Below are 15,255 nucleotides of genomic sequence, written 5' to 3'. Positions count from 1 at the left end.
TGTGTGTGTGTATGGACACACACTGCCTGGCACGAGAGCACACCCCATGTGTGCCACCATAGCACACAGCTTGCTATGTGGGCCCATGCAGAAGAGAAGGAGTGGACATACTATTTTTTTTTTTTCTTGTAGCCTGCAAAGCATTGCACCAGCAATCAGGAGATCGCTGGTGCCATGCAGGTCTCCAGCAGACTGTCTATTTAATCCATGTGCTCATACCTCGTACAATCAGACAATTTAACACTGACAGGAAAACTAAATGAACTACCACAACTCTCCACAGCGCCGTTGTAGTTTATTGACAACTACAAGCCGACAGCTGCAAAGGATGTCTGTATTGTAGCTTTTTCATTCACAGAACTCTGTGAATTAATGACACAGCCATGTGGGCAGAGCCCCGCACGGTCGCACTGTTTAAAAAAACTGACAGCTAATATGGGGAACTTTTCTCCATACTTCTGTCACAGGGAGGGGGGATTGGGCAGTGGCTGCAGCACTGGGAACATGTTACATGTTCCACCCTAAAAACAGGTGGAACATGTAACGTGTTCTCAAAGGTGAACTTATCCTGTAGGTGGCCTCTCTATATGAAGCAAAAGATTTGAAAAATTTAAATTGATTTGAATATGATTTTGATCAGGCCGTCTTCATAATTGTACAATAAGTCTTGCTAATGTTGCATTTCATACTGGAAAATAAGACAGAAGTAAAACTATTCTTGTTTCAAACATTAAAGTGGATGAAAACCCATACATATCCCCAGTTAAGTAACTAGCCTTAGATACACAGAGATGAAACCAATCCTTCTACATAGGTTGTACCTGTTTATCTGTAGCCTCTCTCCTCTACAGTCTTCCACAACACACATTTTGCACAGCATCTCTCCGCTCTGAAAAACAGGGGGCAGGGATCTTAAGTTTCACACTGCAGAGCTCAGTCTGGAGAACTTTGAACCCTGATTGGAGGGAGGAGATACCCCCCCCCTCACAGTACATGGGAACATGCCCAGCTGTGGCTATTAGTCACAGGCTTTGTTTTTGGAGCTCTACTCCCCCCTTTACCAATTATCTCTTGGACTTGGAAAGAGCAATAAGAAGTGATTTATGCAGATAACAAAGGAACAAGGCAACAGAGAGAAATCACACTCAGTGCTTTGGATAGAGACAAGTACACAAGGATTTGCTTTGTTCATATTTCATGTCTGAGGCTTACAACCACTTTAAGTAGCAATTTATTAAAAAGTAACTGTTCCATGGCTGCAGCCTGTACAGATTCAATATTTGCCTTGTGCGATAATTACAAGGTCCTTTTTAAAGCATATCTAAGCAAAAAACTAAAATGCAATGTATTGCAGCAAACCGTTCCATAGATTGGGTGGCTACAAATTATTTTCACCTGGTGATTCTGTTAATAACATACTTCCTGTCTTTGGGTCACTACACTCACTCACTGTACTATATCTATGGAGGGGGCCATGGCTGTTGTCCTGATTTGGACTACAGTCACCTCCTCCTGTTCTCATCTTCATTGTATAGAGGGGAGTTATTTGGTGTTCACAAAAGATAACTGAGAAAGCTGATACCATTGACATTTCGGTTTAGGATCAACAGATGTTAGAGTTTTCTGATAGGATCAACAGGTATTTGCAGAAAATGTACATCTCATTACAAAGAAAAAATAAATGCAGCCACTATATCTTATAACTGGTAAGTTGTGATATATTACATTTTTGTTCTTGGGTTTAGATATATTTTAAAGCCATTTGTTTTTGGTGCACTTTGCATAGAGTAGTTTAAATTTTCTACATTTTGTTTGCTGCCTGTGTCTTGGGGAAATTTCCCTTTAGTTCCTAGTCCTAACACAACAGAAAGTCAGAAGAAATCTTGTTAAAGTAAGGCGAATACTCCTCTTAGATAATTGTCACTGCAATAAATGTACCTGTTGGATTTCCCCTCACCATTTTTTCTAATGACAGCTGTCATCAACACAAATGGAGACTGGTGAATTAACTCAGCAGAAAAGATGCAGATGTCAATAAAAACCTGACAAAGGCTTTTACTTTCCACTTTCTACTCTACTCTAAGTTTGACTATAATATATATGGCTGATATATGACTTGTTGCCTACACTTTACCTTCACTTTTTATTTCCTTGATTTTTAAATATTTCTGCCATTGTTCAAGTCCGTTAAACAATATGTTTAGTAAAACTATAGACAAGCTGGTCAATGCTCATTATAGTAATTCAGGATCCTCTGATCTATTGAAGTGTAATGTAATGGTGTAATGGTTTCTGACAGGAACAGGCTTCCTGGGTGTGCCAGTGTGATGATAATATGGTGCAGAGATTAGAAACAGACTTCAAGATGACTCTTCAGCAGCAAAGCACTTTGGAGCAGTGGGCTGCTTGGCTGGACAATGTGGTGACACAAGCATTGAAACCTTATGAAGGGAGGCCCAGCTTTCCAAAGGCAGCACGACAGTTCCTCCTAAAATGGTCATTTTACAGGTAAAATTAAGTGTAAATATGTAATGTATGTTTTATATAGTTATATTGTTTTATATAGAAAAAGTTATCAAAAGATATTAGTAGTTATGGTATTATAAAAGCAGGGAGGAGCCAAAGTGAAAATCTCTTGTAAAGTGGTACCCTTCTACAGAAATTCATCTGCACACATTAGTTGAAAGGTATAAATAATTCTATTGCTGTGGTATTACAAAAACAGGCAAGAGCAAAAGTCAAAGTCTCACCCAAAGTGGTGCCCTACAACTGAGATGAACATTGTGCAAAATTCATCAGCAAGTTATCGGTGACAAGGTCTAGTGCTGTTCTGTGACGCCATTGGCCACTGTCTGCTAGTTACCAGGGAAGAGGCCTAGTGAAGCTATGTGATGTGTCCCTGGCTACCATGCTTTTCTGTAACTCTTAAAAACAGTGGTGGGTAAGGGGGAATCAATGCCTCAGTTATCAGATTCTTGATCCAATAGTAGCATTGAGTTTGATCCTTTTCTGTTTGTGTGCTGCTTTAGATTAATGCTGCGAAATATTCTGTATTTCTACTTTAAAATGGAGGTTAATAGTCTTCCTGTCCTTCTCTTCCTTCCCTGGGTTGTCACTGAACTACCTATCGACTAAGAGTGTGCTGGAGCCAGTCGGCCTGATTGCTGCTTTAGATTAGTAACATTTTAGTAAAGCTGGCCATACACTGATTGAAATTCATTCCATTCTGAACTGGACGAATTTTGATCAGTGTGTGGTGATCCCTTCTCGACAGAAGTCACTTGTTTGATCAACTTTCTGAATGTAGACCTTTCAAACAAAACATTTGAAGTAAGGTCATAATAACATTGCACAGAAAAGCACCAAACTAAAGTCTAGGCTACTATAACTAATTTGAACTTTTTTCACCCAAAAATGCATTCAGATATTTATGCTCTTTCTTATAGTTACATCATAAATAAAGAAATACTGTATTATGACTAGAAAAAAAAATAATTCTCTTAATGTGTATTTTGCATTGATAGTACTAAACAAAGTAGCAAGCTAGTATTTAAAGCTTCGTATTTTTTTTGTCATGCAGTTCCATGGTTATTCGCGACTTAACTTTGCGCAGCGCTGCTAGCTTTGGCTCTTTCCATCTGATTCGTCTTCTCTATGATGAATACATGTTTTATTTAGTTGAACACCGGGTTGCACAGGCAACTGGAGAGTCACCAATCGCAGTCATGGGAGAGGTGAGTTTGTCAACATACATTTAACTGAACGGTTTATTTTTAGCAGGTCCATTTACTATTACTTGTTAGTAATATACAATATAAACTGTGAAATACATTATTTACAGTATCCACATACAAAACTAATTTATATGGCCAATGAAATAAATACAGCTTTCCAACTTTGTATGTCAGTAGTTCAGTTGGTTTAAAGCTGAAAGTGAAGCTGACCTATAACATTTATTACTATTATACAGTGAAGTGGTTTGTCAGCATCCACTTCACAATTTGCAGACTGCCCTTGTAAACTGGCATCTTTCATACTATTACTTATTATTTGGAATTTGGTCGAATTGAATGCATTCCAGATAGGTGTATGGTGACATATTATTTTTGAAGTCATACAGAGCAATGTTTCATCAGTCATTTTCTGACTCATTCAGCTGCATGTGTATTGTGAGCTTTAGCTATTCAGCTCTGTGAACAACAAGCGGTTTACTGCAAAGGAGTTAAGCCTTGTAAACATGTTAAAGTAGGGTTTAAATTGTATGGCCAGCTAAGTCTTTTTCTTAGTTTTAGATAAAGTTGGAAGGAATAGAACATCTTTTTAATGCATTCCAGGGCTCCATTAGAAAGATCCCTGCTCGCTTACTTTCACAGATACAGTGGTTTCACCAGAAAGGAAGTAGGGGAACATCTGCAGCAGGGATACAGCAATAAAAAGTTGATAGGAATTCTAGCCTTCCCTTCTACTAAAAAAAGTCTTATTTCTGTCTGTATTGTTGTAGAAAATTCCCCAATATCCTGTCTGATAAAACCATTGTCACTGGGACAGTGTGTGATGGGATCTCTACCCGATCCAAGGGTATGACTAAAACCCAATTCTTACCCACTATATAAAAAATAGGTGTTCGCTGGACATATACCTTGCTGACGGTTTTTGCTTATAATTTCTAAAATGTTATTCAAAATAAATACAGAAAGATACATTCTCATTTTCCCATTAAGGCACACTGCAGAGGTGTGTGTGTGTATATATGTATGTATGCAAGTATCTATGTATGTATGTATATATATGTATGTATATATATATATGCATATATATATATATATATATATATATATATATATATATATACACACACTGGGTATAGAAAAAAATTATTTAAGACATTAATTTTATCCAGCTGTATTTACTCAGTGTAACTTATAAAATCCAAGTTAAAAATGTAACACCGACATGTCAGAGAAAATTTTTTTTAAAATTCAAAAACAGAATCACTGGTTGGAAAAAGGATCACTCCCCACCCTACTAAAATGACTTGTGATCAGCTGTGGTCATTTTTATTAGCTCAGCATGAAAAGCACTTTTCTTGAGCATTTCAGTTCCTGGTAGAGCAACTGAAGCAAACAATCAACTATAGGCAGCAAGGCACTGTTCAAAGAGCAATAGGATAAAGTTGGTTAATTATTTTAGGTCTACTATATTAGTTTGTTGAAATCTTCACTCACTTCTCTCAAAGTCATAGAATGTTCAATAATGGTCAAAACGTTTATTCATTTTATATGTAACATCTTGATCTTTACCAGAGTGTATGTACCTTGACTTTAGTGACCACATTTTGTGCAGCTAACTTTTTAATCTTTCAAGTGGTTCCAAACCAATTTGCTCAGCTTATTGTTATTTTTTTTTTATCCTGTATGTCCTAAATCATTATGTGCACCCAAAAACAACAACCAGCCTTATCACTGGTCAGCTGGTCAATGATAGTCTGCCTGATAATTTAGTCTGCTGTTCACTGTGGTTGATTTGTCACCCTTTTTGTTTATTTCAGTAAACTTTCTCATTTATTTTGGCCATGCTTGTATTTGTGCAGTTAGACAGATCTAATTACCCAATACATGGGCTAAACAGCTAGAGGATATGATGTGTAGCGAAAGCTTTTAGCAAATAATTTCAGATATTGGAAACTTGTAAATGAATGCAGCATATTTTTGTACAATACATAATGTATATAAAAGTGTGAAATGAAAATATTTTTTGTTTACCTTTTGTAGTTTGGTGACCTAACTGATGGATCTCCTGGTAATATGGAAAAAGGTAATTACTTATCTTTTTTCACATGTTTAATTCAATCATTCTGTGTTGTCAATGTGATATTCTATCCAAGCTATTTCCAAATCTTGTTTTAAGTATTTGCATCTTCGTTACATGATTGGTACTAAAATGTACTCCTCAAAGTATTTTCAATTAGCAACATCTGTTACTACAAATAAGATTAATACCATTTAAATGTGACAGTTATAGAATGAGCTTGGTGGCTCATTCCTTGCAGGTTTGGGGCCACATTTCTGCATATGGAATTGGAAATTAAGTAAGAATTGTTTCCTTAAAGAAGAAGTCCTACTTCAGTTTTTTATTATTGCTTCCCTTTATCTCATCTTCCTAGGTGCTGTCTTAGCCAAGTGCTGCGTCGAACAGGTCGCTCTCCCCGTTGCCCAAATGTGCAGATATCAAGAAGATGGCTGCTTTGACAGAACACACTTTTCTTTATCTCCAAGCTCTTCTTTTCTAGAAACTTTTAGCTGACATACCCCTCTCTATCTGCATTCTTTGTGAGGGTCTTGTCTCAGGCAATTGCTTAGAGATAGAAAAAAGTGCTGTCTGTTAAAGCAACGGTCTCTTTGCTAGCTCTTGGTTGCACTGCTAGCCTAAAGTTGGCCATAGATGGTTCAACTCTCTTTAGCAGGGACAGGCTGATATTTGAACCATCTATGGGCAGGCTGATTGTATCCAAGTCAATTGTATGACATGGGTACAACCAGCATGTCAAATGTTTAAATGCAATTGTTGCCCGCAACTATAGCCGCTAGCAATATTCACTGTGTTCTCCTGGCAGGGACAGCAGTGTTGATGGGGGAATTTAGGGATTTTCTTTTTCTGCAACTTTGGTTGCAGGAAAGAGAATTGCATTATCTATGGCCTGCCTTAGACTGCATCTAAGAAGGTGGGACAAAGCACTTCATGTGCTTTGTTCCCTGGGGAACAGAATACAATAATACAAATCAAAAGGATACTTCTTTATTTAATGCTGAAAGTACCAGCAGATAAATGTACATTATGCAGTATAATCAGTGAGATATCTGATCAGTTCAATTTTCATATGCAGCTTGACAAAACCCCAAACATAAAGCCAAAGATCTATTATCTGTAAAACAAATAACAAGGAGTCTTGGAAGAGATGGTATGACCCCTACAGAGCCCTGATCTCAATATCCATTGAGTCTGGCTGGGATTACACGAAGAGACATGTGGAATTGAGACTACCAAGATCCACAGAAGACTTGTGGTTACTTCTCCTAGATGTTTGGAACAACCTACCTGCCAAGTTCCTTAAAGTGTTATTAAACCCAGGACCCTGCGTTCAGTATATCTGGTCTCTCACAGTACACTACATGGAAATGTATTTATTTTATTAAATATAAATTGCTAAATATCTTTTCTCATCAGCTGTTAGAGCAGTCTTGTGACTTCAATCAGTGTTCAGCAGAGCATGTGTTAAAGCTTGCAGGAGGAGTTTTCATTCTGTTATAGAAGGATGCAGAACCCCTGACCGCTGTCTGGACAGTGCTGATTGGCCCTGTGCTGATCACATACACTCTCCCAAGGAAAAAGAAACCTCTATAGCAATATGCACCAAACTGAGCGTGAGCAGAGTGTCTCCACACAATATGCCTTAGGAGATAAGAGGGGGACACTGGATGAAGGGGGGGTCAGAGAAGTCAGGATCAAACAGCATTTTTACACAATTCAGAGGATTAGCCCCTTAGGTTCCAGAGTGAGTATAACAAGCATGCTTTACTGCATATACATACTGATTTTACTGTTGTGGGTTTAGTAACACTTTAAAATAACTGTAAATGTTCATCGGAGAGCTGATGCTGTTTTAACCACTTCAAGTCCGGACACTTTCACCCCCTTCCAGTCCAGGCCAATTTTCACATTTTGAGTGACAATTACTGTCATTCAACACTCTAGCCTTATGAAATTTTTATCACTTTTTTGAGACAGATAGAGCTTTCTTTTGGTGGTATTTAATCACCATTTTTTTTTTGGTTTTTTAATTTTGCGATATAAATGAAAAAATACCAAACATTTTGAAAAAAACTTATTTTGCGTATTTATTGTTATAAATTTTTGCAAATAAATAATCTTCATACTTTTAGGCAAAAATGTATTTTGATACATTTTATGGATAAAAATATCCCTAAAACAGTGTATATTATTTAGTTTGTGTGAAAGTTTTCACACTATCAGATATATATCTGAAAACTGATCAGTTGAGACCCTAAAATGCTGGACGCTGGTATGGCAGTGATCAGGACATTGGTATGGGGTATGGAGGTGATCAAGATTCTGGTATGGCATATGGGGTGATCAGAACACTGGTATGGGGTATGGAGGTGATCAGGATTCTGTTATGGCATATGGAGTGATCTGAACATTGGTATGGGGTATGGCAGTAATCTGGATTCTGGTATGGCTTATGGGCAGACAAGAAGCTATGGGCAGACAAGAAGCGGTTAAAGCCAAAAGGTGGACACACACAAAGTATTGATTTAAATTGTTTTTGTGTTTATGTCCTTTGTTGTTAAAAAAATATTAATTTCAATATTTTTCATATTATCCTCACTTGGTAGAATTTTCTTTTCACAAGTGCCTAAAATGTTTGCACAGTACTATGTGTTTCACATCCTGTCATAGAAAAAAGAAAGCTGGGGTAAATCTGCCAGGCAGGGACATAGACAGTAATAAAAACCTGACAGTTTGTCACTGCCCTCCCTTCCCCTATATAAACTGAAAATAAAGGTGTGTGTGGTGTTGGGCTTTATTACCACCTTTTTTATTTTCTTTAAAGTGTATCTGTGGTTAAAATTTGAAATCATATAGAGTGCCTTGAAAAAGTATTCATAACCCTTGAAATTTTCTACATTTTGTCATGTTACAACTAAAAATGTAAATGTATTTTATTGGGATTTTATATGATAGGCCAACACAAAGTGGCACATAATTATGATGGAAGGAAAATGATAAATGGTTTTCAAAATATTTTACAAATAAATATCTGAAAAGCCCCCTTTACTCTGATACACGTAACTAAAATCTAATGGAATCAATTGCCTTCAGATGTCACCTAATTGGTAAATAGAGTCCACCTGTGTGTAATTTAATCTAAGTATAAATACAGCTGTTCTGTGAAGCCCTCAGAGGTTTGTTGGAGGACATTAGTGAACAAACCGCATCATGAAGGCCAAAGAACACACCAGACAGGTCAGGGATAAGGTTGTGGAGAAGTTTAAAGCAGGGTTAGGTTATAAAAACAATATCCCAAGCTTTGAACATCTCACAGAGCACTGATCAATCCATCATCTGAAAATTGAAAGCGTATGGCACAACTGCAAACCTAGCAAGACATGGCTGTCCACCTAAACTGACAGGCCAGGCAAGGACAGCATTAATCAGAGAAGCAGCCAAGATGCCCATGGTAACTCTGGAGGAGCTGCACCTGGATCAGGTGGGAGAATCTGTCCACAGGACAACTATTAGTTGTGCATTCCACAAATCTGGCCTTTATGGAAGAGTGGCAAGAAGAAAGCCATTGTTGAAAGAAAGCCATAAGAAATCCTGTTTGGAGTTTGCGGGAAGCCATGTTGGGGACACAGCAAACATTTGGAAGAAGGTGCTCTGGTCAGATGAGACCAAAATTGAGCTTTTTGGTCTAAAAGCAAAATGCTATGTGTGGCAGAAAACTTAACACTGCACCCTGAACACGATCCCCACTGTGAAACATGGTGGTGGCAGCAGCATGTTGTGGGGATGCTTTTCTTCAGCAGGAACAGGAAAGTTAGTCAGAGTTGATGGGATGATGGATGGAATCAAATACAGGGCAATCTTAGAAGAAAACCTGTTAGCGTTGGTAAAAGACTTGAGACTGGTGCGGGGGTTCACCTTCCAGCAGGACAACAACCCTAAACATACAGCCAGAGCTACAATGGAACGGATTAGATCAAAGCATATTCATATGGTAGAATGACCCAGCCAAAGTCCAGACCTAAATCTAATGGAGAATCTGTGGCAAGACTTGAAAATTGCTGTTCACAGACATTTTCCATCAAATCTGACAGAGCTTGAGCTATTTTGCAAAGAAGAATGGGCAACAATTTCTTGTTCAAAGCTGGTAGAGACATCCCAAAAAGACTTGCTGCTGTAATTGCAGCAAAAGGTGGTTCTACAAAGTATTGACTTGGGGAGGCTGAATACAAATGCACGCCACACTTTTCTTATATTTATTTGTAAAAAATTTTGAAAACCGTTTATCATTTTCCTTCCACTTCATAATTATTGTGCCACTATGTGTTGGTCAATCACATAAAATCCCAATAAAATACATTTACGTTTTTTGTGGTAGCATGACAAAATGTGGAAAATTTCAAGGCGTATGAATACTTTTTCAAGGCACTGTATTTATTTCTAGTGTATTTCAATAAATTTTTAGCCTACTTATATTAATCGGAATGGTTTTGAAGTTTGTATACTTACTTTGTGAAGATCTCCACACATTTACTTGAATACTGTAACACAAATTCACTATGCCCTGTAAGTAGGCACTGCTGTGTCACACATTTCACAGACCCTGCCTTCAGAGCTACAGAGGTGCTGAGAGAAGGAGTTTCAGGAGGTGGAGTCAGTACAGGAATCAATGCTTGCAGGCAGAAAGGTACGATGGGATATGTAGTCCTTAGAAATTGAAAGTAAACTGCAGAGGAAAAGCTGCAAGGCATGCAGGGAATCCATGAAGTTGAGGAAAGAGATGGCTAGCAGACAAGCAGCACTCACAAAATTAAATTAGATATTTTCAAGTAAGTTTATATTGAAATTTCAAAAATAACTATTTAACTATTGCTGTAACAATGCTCATGTTATAAAATGAACATGCATGCTGTGACAGTAGATTTTCTTTAAGTATACTGTTGCTCTTAGTGAATAAATATATGCTTTGACATATTTCTGTATTTTAATGGTTGTGCAGATGAGGGAAGCGATGTGGAGAGTGAAATGGAAGAGGAAATGGATGACTGTGGAGAGCCCCCGGCAAAGAGGGAGAAGACTGAGTTGGCTCAGGCATACCAGGTGGGCTGTATGCAGCCATCACTAGAGGGCAGCGTTCAGCAGAGCCTGGTTTTGAACCAAATACACAGCGAGCACATTGTCACAAGCACTCAGACCATCAGACAGTGCAGTGCCACTGGGAATACCTATACTGCAGTCTAGTGAATATGAAAGAGTTTCAAAAAGAAGTTTATAATATATGTATGATGGGCTTAAGAGTATGGCAGAAACACAGAATACGCCTGAAGGTCGACTGTTGTCAAATTTTCCTATTGTGACCTTAACTTTCTTTGTCAACCTTGCCCCAAGCACACTTTCCTCTACTTTTCTCAGTGTACAAACATGTTTTTCTTTGTGCTTGGTGTTAATATTGTTTTTATATGATTTCTGATTTTATTCATGTTATTGTTTCAAGCAGATTGTATCACAATTCCTAATTCCTTGACGTTCCACTGGAGTTGTTTTAATACTGGATTTTTTTTTATATATCTATTTTATTGCTGAGTTGTATTGTAGTTATTTTATTAGTTGCACATCTTTTTAAGAAAATGCTGATCATTTACACTGGAGAAAAAAGGTGCGGCAGCAGACGAATGACACTTATTTTGGGAATCCCCTTATCTATGTAAGATAAGATAATTATACCTATGAAGGTAAATGTTTTGGCTGTTGTTCTGTTGTGTGAAGGAATATTCAAGCAACTTCTTTGTGCCCTACTAATCACTATCATGGCCTGCATAAAACAGTGCAGTATGCTAAAGTTGTGAAAAAAGTATGCTTATGTGTAACAGTGAACAACGCAATCAACTTCCGTTAACTGTATCCATCTGTTTTAGGAAGACGTCTGTAAAGGCTGAGGGTCTCTTAGTAAATATCTTTCTGTAATGTTTATTCAGCTAAGTGCACCCTCAGCTACACTGTTGAGATACTACTGTTTGTGCATTTGATACTATTGTAACAATGCTATATGCTGTTAAACAACGCTGATAACTGAAGGTATGAGATATAATAACCCAAATTCTGGGCTTATTCAGTAAAACTGCACAAATTACATTGATTACGTGCTAAGTGCAGTAACCCAAAACAACCAATCAGATTTCAGTAAAATTGAGTCAAATTCACAGCGATGATATCTGATTTGTTGTTATCCATTATTGAACTTTGCATGTTGCTCTTTTCCTTACTGATTATGTCTAGCATAATACTTTAACCTCTTCAACCCTGATGGGTTCTTTGAAGCAGTGCAAAATGACACAGTAGACATAGCCTCATGGTCAAAATGCAGTAGAAGGAAACTAGTCTGATGTTACCAAAAGAGTGCCATGTCAAGACTCAAAACTCAGGGAAGATGGGGTTAAAGACATGTATGTGCAGAATAGATAAGGGCCAATGTCATAGGTTTGTGTTCCTGCTATTCCAGAAACTATTTCATAACAGTAGTTCATTCTGCTGCTATTATGCTGTGTACGTGTGTATGTATATGTGTGTGTGTGTGTATATATATATATATATATATATACACACACACACATATAGAAACATACAGAAATTATAGAATGCAAGGAATGTAGCAACCCGCATAGTATTTAAGATCAAGAACGGTTACCTAGGTTCGTAGAACACAAGTTCATGATACCAAGGTTGAGATTTTTAGAGTCCACTATTCAACCAAGCTTTCTTTATTGGATCTGTTATACCTTTACTGTGTGGACAGACTGAATTCTGAGCAGTAAGTTTTTTACCTATCCTTAATGTGCTCTTAGGTTTTCATTTTTACACAAATTTCCCAAACACTTAAGCACAATTGATATTAAACTTGTTACATTAGAAACTGGGCTTTCTTTTTAGGCATTTGATGAAGCTTTGTCTAAATGAGATGTGTGTTTGATCTCTCAGCACTGTCCGCTTGGAAAGTTATTGTCCTTTTTTTCTGTTGACTTTTAGGCCTGGTAATTCACCCAGTAACATGCCATTGCTCAGTATTATCAAAGGTATCCTTCCACATTACCATTCCTAATCTACTGAATTTTGGAAGCATTATCTTTTATGAACAAGACTAATTGGAAAGCCGTCAAGTTCTGTAATATACTGTATATGATCCTAGTTATGAAAGAAATAGAACTTAGCTGTATGTAAATTTATCTTAATATCTTATTTTTCATTTTGCACCAGAGAAACACCAAGATAAATAAAATCAATAGAACTCATGTGCCTTTAAAGGAAGCTTGTGTGAATGTGGCTTTTCTATATAATAACCAGGGCATCTAGGACTGCTGTGTTAATGTGAGTAGGATAAGGTTTGTGAAAAGAGTAAAGTGCATGTAATCTATTTTAGGCAGTGTACCTGGCACACCTCATTGGAACTTGTCCCCATTTGTGTAGGGTTTGAGCAGGTGGCTAGACACACCATTGCCATTTAAGAATGTACATCAGGGATCACAGTACCTCGCCTATTTCATGGTGCCTTAAACAGAACTGAAGCTAAGGTGTAGTTGTCTTTATTTTATTTCTTGTAAAATCGCTTTTTTTTTTTTTTTTTTTTTTTTTTTTTGCAGCAAGGTGTGCCTGTTGTTTTTAAAGCCCACGGAAAGTGGGGAAAAGTCCTAATTTTGTAATACATTAGAAAATACTTTCTGCTCTTTTAGATTGAAAATGAACAGATTCCCCTTCTGTGTTTCCCCATTTTGTAACTAGACGTATTTTTCTTTAGTGCAAGTAGCAGATACTAGGGATAATTGGGAATTTGTCCACAAGTAGCTAAAATGTCCAAGGCCCCCCCAAGCTGCATGTACTTATTGCTGTGAAAAGGAAAGCCACTTCAGTGAGCATACTAATTAGGACACATTCCGTTGTGTAACTAAAGTTGGCATAGCTGCAGTCATGTTCATCCTTATAGGGGCGGCAGGATGTGCACTCCAGTGAAACCCTCACATATTGCCTCCTAATCATGGTTTTCACGTGTCCTGAACAATGCAAAGTAATTGGGAATAAATATGTATTCCAGTAAAGGGGAAAGGCTAGGACTGAATATACACATCAATACTATTTTATTTTTAGAAAAGAAAGGAATCACATTAGAGAGGTATGATGGAAATACAAGATCATCAGATTTTTAGATTTACTTAAAAAGCTATGTATTTATATTTGCTTTATGGAGAGTGTGGAAATGAGTTTGTGAGTCCTCAGCTTGTTATTGTATGTAAAAATAAGCACAATTCCCTTTGGTTTTTAATCACGTGGCCCCAACATAAATTTTAACAACAAACAAATGTCATCCACAGAATACATAACACACATAGAAAATATAACAATTACACATCCCTATCTAGATTCTAAAAAAGCATTTTATAGAACAAGAAATCTCTCAACAAATCTTTATAAAATATTGCTTTTTAATTACGCAAACCAAGCATGTATTTTCTTAGAAAAGCAAATGATATATAGTAGATTAGAGCTCATTCGTTTAAAATCTTTAAACCATTTAAAATCCCAGGGCAGGGTATTTTGGACAGGATATTTTGTAAATGGCTCAATGCTTGCAAGTACCATTTTCTGTCATTTTAGAAAAATGCAGGTACAAATGTATTTTTGTCCATTTGTCAGCCATGCATAGACCAGCTGTCAATTATCTTTACTATAAATGGTATCTAATTGCCCTTTTTATGTACACTATATTCTCTTTAAGTCAATTAGAATTCAAGCCTTTATATAGGTAAAATACTGACATTTCAAATATTTTTTCATGTTCCTTGCAATTCAAAAAAAAAATAAAATAATGGTTTAAATGTACTTACAAAATCATAATATAACACTGAGGTATTTTGAGTGGTTTTCATGATGTTTCCAATTTTTAGAATATAATATAGTAGGTGTATGTTGAATTTGTAAAGCAAACTCTTCAGCATATTTGTTTCTATTTCCTAATTATTGTGATATAGCCAGGGAATTATGCAATTTAAACATGGTTTTAACCAAAAGAAGACTGTACAATTGATATGTGCATATTGCTTTTTTTCAGTTAAGTGTACTATTGTAGAATTAATGGAGTGTCCATAATAAGAGTCTAGTTTGCAAATGTGAAACTTGGATCGGACAGTTACTTTCTGTCTCTTTTGAATATAAAGTTTTGCCATTTTTAAAACATGCCATGTTGGGAATTTCTTAGGGCTTATTCAGACTGTGTATTGCAATAATGTATGTGCTTTGACTGATTAAGCAGCTCATTCGTTTTGAATGTGCTGGCAGCACATTTAATACACTTGACCAATTTTTTAATGGAACGTACAGCAAACCACATTACGATGTTATTGGAACATGAAGATGTCAGTAGGCCCTTACTGAAATTAGCATGGATGTTCATAAGGCTGTTTT

General features: G+C 36.8%; 1 protein-coding gene across 1 annotated transcript in view; it reads left to right on the top strand.

The window, feature by feature from the left end:
• The window catches only part of RFX3 (regulatory factor X3), a 286,275-nt gene extending 273,878 nt beyond the window's left edge, over positions 1-12,397 (top strand). The window contains exons 14-17 of the mRNA XM_089656696.1: positions 2,300-2,508; positions 3,581-3,734; positions 5,772-5,814; positions 10,805-12,397. Coding sequence (XP_089512822.1) covers positions 2,300-2,508; positions 3,581-3,734; positions 5,772-5,814; positions 10,805-11,046 — 648 coding nt within the window. The 3' untranslated portion in view covers positions 11,047-12,397. The remainder of the gene's footprint in view (positions 1-2,299; positions 2,509-3,580; positions 3,735-5,771; positions 5,815-10,804) is intronic.
• Positions 12,398-15,255: the final 2,858 nt, after the last annotated feature.

Source organism: Staurois parvus, unplaced genomic scaffold (assembly GCF_062004578.1).
Source record: "Staurois parvus isolate SC_StPar_1 unplaced genomic scaffold, SC_StPar_1.0 ptg000929l, whole genome shotgun sequence".
Taxonomy (NCBI): Eukaryota; Metazoa; Chordata; class Amphibia; order Anura; family Ranidae; genus Staurois; species Staurois parvus.
Note: the sequence above shows the minus strand (reverse complement) of the source record. Positions and strands in the feature narration are given on the sequence as shown.